Raw genomic sequence first — 4,206 nt, forward strand, 5'->3', positions numbered from 1 at the left:
AATGCCTCAAAGACCATTCATATTTGATTGAGTTGGATCATATATCACGTGCTAACCCTTGTTTTGTAGGTTGACTCATGTAACTTGAGTCTTTGTGCCTTGCACAATTGGTCCCTCTGTGGTTGACTATTGGTTCATTTCCTTTTGATTTTATCTGTTGAACTGTTTACTAATTGGTTTGACTTTTTCAGGTACTTTATTTGCTTAAGTTCTTTGAACTTGCTTGCTTTGCTATTTAGCATTTGCTTTGAGGTATAAACCTTTCTTCTTCATGTAGTCTGGAGTCCCGGTCTGTTATTTGACCGGGCAAACTGTCTGAAGTCCTCCTTAAGAGGCAATGCCTGTGTGTGTTTAAAATTGTCCCAAGCAGGAAAAGTCCTCATTTGAGGCAATTGGTGGAAGGTAGGGATAAGCAATCTATCCCCCACTATTCAGTGTGTCCTCTCTTTGCTCCCATTACATGGTTGAAGCATTGAGATAAAAACCCAAGATCTAATCGAGTCAATAATGGGGAAAGAGTTCCATCTTTCTGAACTCCCCCACTTTCTATTATTTGATGCTCTCTCTGATCTGAGATAGAAGCAATGAGGCACACCCCTCATCTCCCATTCATCTGCTTCACCTTAGCCTCTCAATGGCAAGGTTAAGAGCGACCTTCACCTATTACAGTGGACTTTCAAAGTCAAACCCTCTTGTGTGAGCCCCCCATTGTTTGGCTATAGAGTGTGCTGTTTGCTATTCATTGATTGATTGATTGCTTCATATGCACTTGTTTGCCTGTATGCTATGCATTTATCATCATCAATTGCCATTAATGCATGATCATCTCATTTGCTTTTGTGATGCTATCATTGTTGTTTGCCCATTGAGGACAATTGTAAGTCCATCTCTTTTGGCCATTTGCTCCTATGATATGGAAGGATAGAGTGTAAGACCTCATTGGTCACTCATATCTTCTGTTTTGTTTGTTTGATTGTGAGGAAGCAATTGTAAGTCCCTGCAAGTTGGCATTTGCTCTCCTGTGATCATGTTGCATTGTTTGATTGTATGTGAGGATACAACTGTAAGTCCCTGCAAGTTGGCATTTGTTTCCTAGGATCATACTGTGTATGTGAGAGTAATCCCAGACAGATTGGCATCTAACATCCATCTTCTGTTTTGTTTGTTTATGTGAGGATGCAACTGTAAGTCCCAGCAAGTTGGCATTTGCTTTCCTATGATCATATGTTGGATATTGGTGTAAGCCCAGACAGATTGGCATCCGGTATCCAAGTTTCATTTTGTTTAGGAGATTAGTGTAAGACCATTGAGTGGCCTCTGATATCCATTTCTGTTTTAGGAGGCTGGTGTAAATCCATCTATTGGTATCCGGTATCCACCTTTTATTTCTTTGTTTGAGGAGATTAGTGTAAGACCATTGAGTGGCATCTGATATCCAGTTTTATTTTAGGAGATTGGTATAAGACCAATGATTGGCATCTGATATCCGCTTTTGTTGACTTTCTTGTTTGTTTGTTATTATTCATTGCCTATTCCAAAGGACACACTTGAATCATCTTCTATATGATTTCAAGAGGTGAACCTTCTAAGAAGTTTTACAATCCATATCCATCCATTCATCCTCATTATGTCCTAAACCTTTTCACACTTCAATTTTCAAACTTGACATAGATATTGTGCAAACTTCTTCATGTTTTCCAAACTAAAAACCTGGACCCAAGTCCTTGACTTTTTCAAACTCCATTTTCATAATACTTCTTTCAAATCAATCTTAATCATACTTTGACTTCACTTTCATAATCACAATCAATTAACTTCACTCATTCACTTGTTTTGGCTTTGTCCATTGTTAATCTTTTCATGCATTAGCCATAGGTTTCAATTATCATTGCGGTTGATGTAAATCTTGCCTATCCTTAGTGAGTCGACAGTAAGACTTCCGTACTAAAAACAGGGTTAACCCCTCCAGTACGTCGAAGCTATCCTCGCATGGTGGATGTTGGTTTTGGTCGAGTTTTCTCCCATTGATAATGAAAAGCCTCAGTGCTATTGTTTAAAATTGAATCCATCAACCTTTTTGAAATCTTTTAGCCGAACTACGGCGTTTTGATCCTTACCTTTGATGGAAGGTACGTAGGCAGCGGGTTCATCCGTTCAAACCCAATAATAAAATTGTATATTCTTTTCTCATCATCCCAATCATGTTTGCACAATACTTATGTCATAACAAATAACAATTTAGTACAACAAGTGTGAAAAGGGCTCCCTAGGAGTACCTAGGACGTAGTGGGTGCCTAACACCTTCCCATTGCGTAATTTACCCCTTACCCAGACTCTCTGATCTTTTTATTAGTTTTCTACGTGTAAAACTTCTTAGGCTTTTGTTCGCTTTTTAGCCAGTCCTTTGGATAAATAAAAGTGCGGTGGCGACTCGAAAATCATTGTATGCTTTGCTTATGGTTTAATCGATAAATCATATAGCGACGAATACACCGCTACATCACCCACTTTGATTCTTTTGAAGACCTATGTCTGTACCTCATCATCTGCTTGACGAACTCGGTCTCTCTTCTGATTCTGATTGAATTTCAAGGTTTCCTTCTCCAATAAGATCTTAACAAGCCTAGATTTGAGATCGGAATTCTCTTTCTCTAGGGTCTTGATAACCTTCTTCAATTCATCTACTTCAGAATTTGGCTGGTTCTCTGGCTCGGGGGGTTGGAGGCTCATGGATGGTTCGGGCGGGAATGGCAACAAAACCTCACTAACTCTGCTCTTGACCCAACTGGTGTAAGCTTCCTTGGCGATACAGTTCTTCTTACCCATCTCTGCTCTTCCTTGAGGACAAATCAATCCCCAAGCCTTGACAATCTTCTTGATCAACTCTGGCTCTTCGACCCCTTCGTATAAGACAAAACCCTCTACACTTTCGAGATCAGGTTTGTCCACCATAGGGTATCCAAGTTGTCACAATTCTAGCCTCGGGTTGTAGTTGATTCCTCCTTTTGTGCCAAGAAGAGTTACATTAGGAAAATCCCCACAATTGAGGATGAACTTGACACCATCGTAAACTCGAGAATACCAAGGAATGTCTTCGGCTTTTAAGGACATGATCCGCTGGGACCACTTCAAGTTATCTTTGTTCTCAATGAAAGGGCCTTTACTGGGTAGATGCAAAATAAACCATCTATACAGAAAAGGGGCACAGTAGACGATAGTCCCTTTCTTCTTCTGGGTCCTCACATGGATGGAATAGTAAGCATCAACAAGAAGAGTGGGAATCGGATTCTGAGTCAAGAAGATGTGAATAGCTGCCAAGTCTACAAACTCCTCCATAATCGAAAATAATACAATCCCATAGATAAGTAAAGCTAGATTGGCGTTGAAGGTCGTCCAGCTCCTAGCTTCAGCGAAGGCGATAGCCTTGTCTACGAGAAACTTAGAAGTGAAGCCATGAATTCCACCCTTTGGCTTCAGGTTCCGCTCTATTTCCTTCTTTCCCATATGCAGAGCTTCAGTAAGATCCTGATATTTAGGAAGTTCGTTAGTGCAGATGTAGGGCACTTGGTTCTTGATCCTAATACCCAGAATATGAGAGTACTCCTCCAATGTTGGCGTTAGCTGGTAATCTTGGAAAGTAAAGCATCTTAGTGGTGGATCGTAGAATTGCACCAAGGTGTGCACAGTGGTGATGTTGACCTTGGTGTTCAGAATGCCCAAAAGGTTACCATAAGCTTCCTTGAAGGTGTCTTTGTGTGTCAGACCTAAACGTGCCCCAAGTCCCCTCAATACGGCCAACTGAGGTTCCACAAACTTGTAATTGTGGATGCTCTTTCTCTCGGGATTCATGCTTTGCTTCAAATGCTTAGTAAATAGACTGGATTCCTGGATTCCTAGAAAATACATGCATATGTAAAAATTTGGTCATGATGAATGATAATGTAATGATGAGATAATAATAAGTCACATGGATTCGAAACTCAGGTAAGCTCTGGACAATCTGTAAGTGCCACATGTTGCAAGTTCAAAAGTTCGACGTAACATGAGTATCAAGGTAGGTGGAGTTTATGATTTCCTGCAATAAAAAACCATATCTCCCTCATAGGTGTGGACTATGCTCCAAGGTGGTCCCTAGAAGGTCTCCCAGAGTCATCGACTCGAAATGGAAATACCCTTCCGTAGTGAATACTCACAGGACAAAAGTAC

General features: G+C 40.5%; 1 protein-coding gene across 1 annotated transcript; it reads right to left on the reverse strand.

Annotated features, from left to right (window-relative positions):
- Positions 1-2,967: 2,967 nt before the first annotated feature.
- LOC127102691 (uncharacterized) lies at positions 2,968-3,849 on the reverse strand. The gene has a single exon (XM_051040039.1). It carries the CDS (start codon positions 3,847-3,849, stop codon positions 2,968-2,970), a length of 882 nt encoding a protein of 293 aa, XP_050895996.1.
- Positions 3,850-4,206: the final 357 nt, after the last annotated feature.

Source organism: Lathyrus oleraceus, chromosome 7, assembly GCF_024323335.1.
Source record: "Lathyrus oleraceus cultivar Zhongwan6 chromosome 7, CAAS_Psat_ZW6_1.0, whole genome shotgun sequence".
NCBI lineage: Eukaryota > Viridiplantae > Streptophyta > Magnoliopsida > Fabales > Fabaceae > Lathyrus > Lathyrus oleraceus.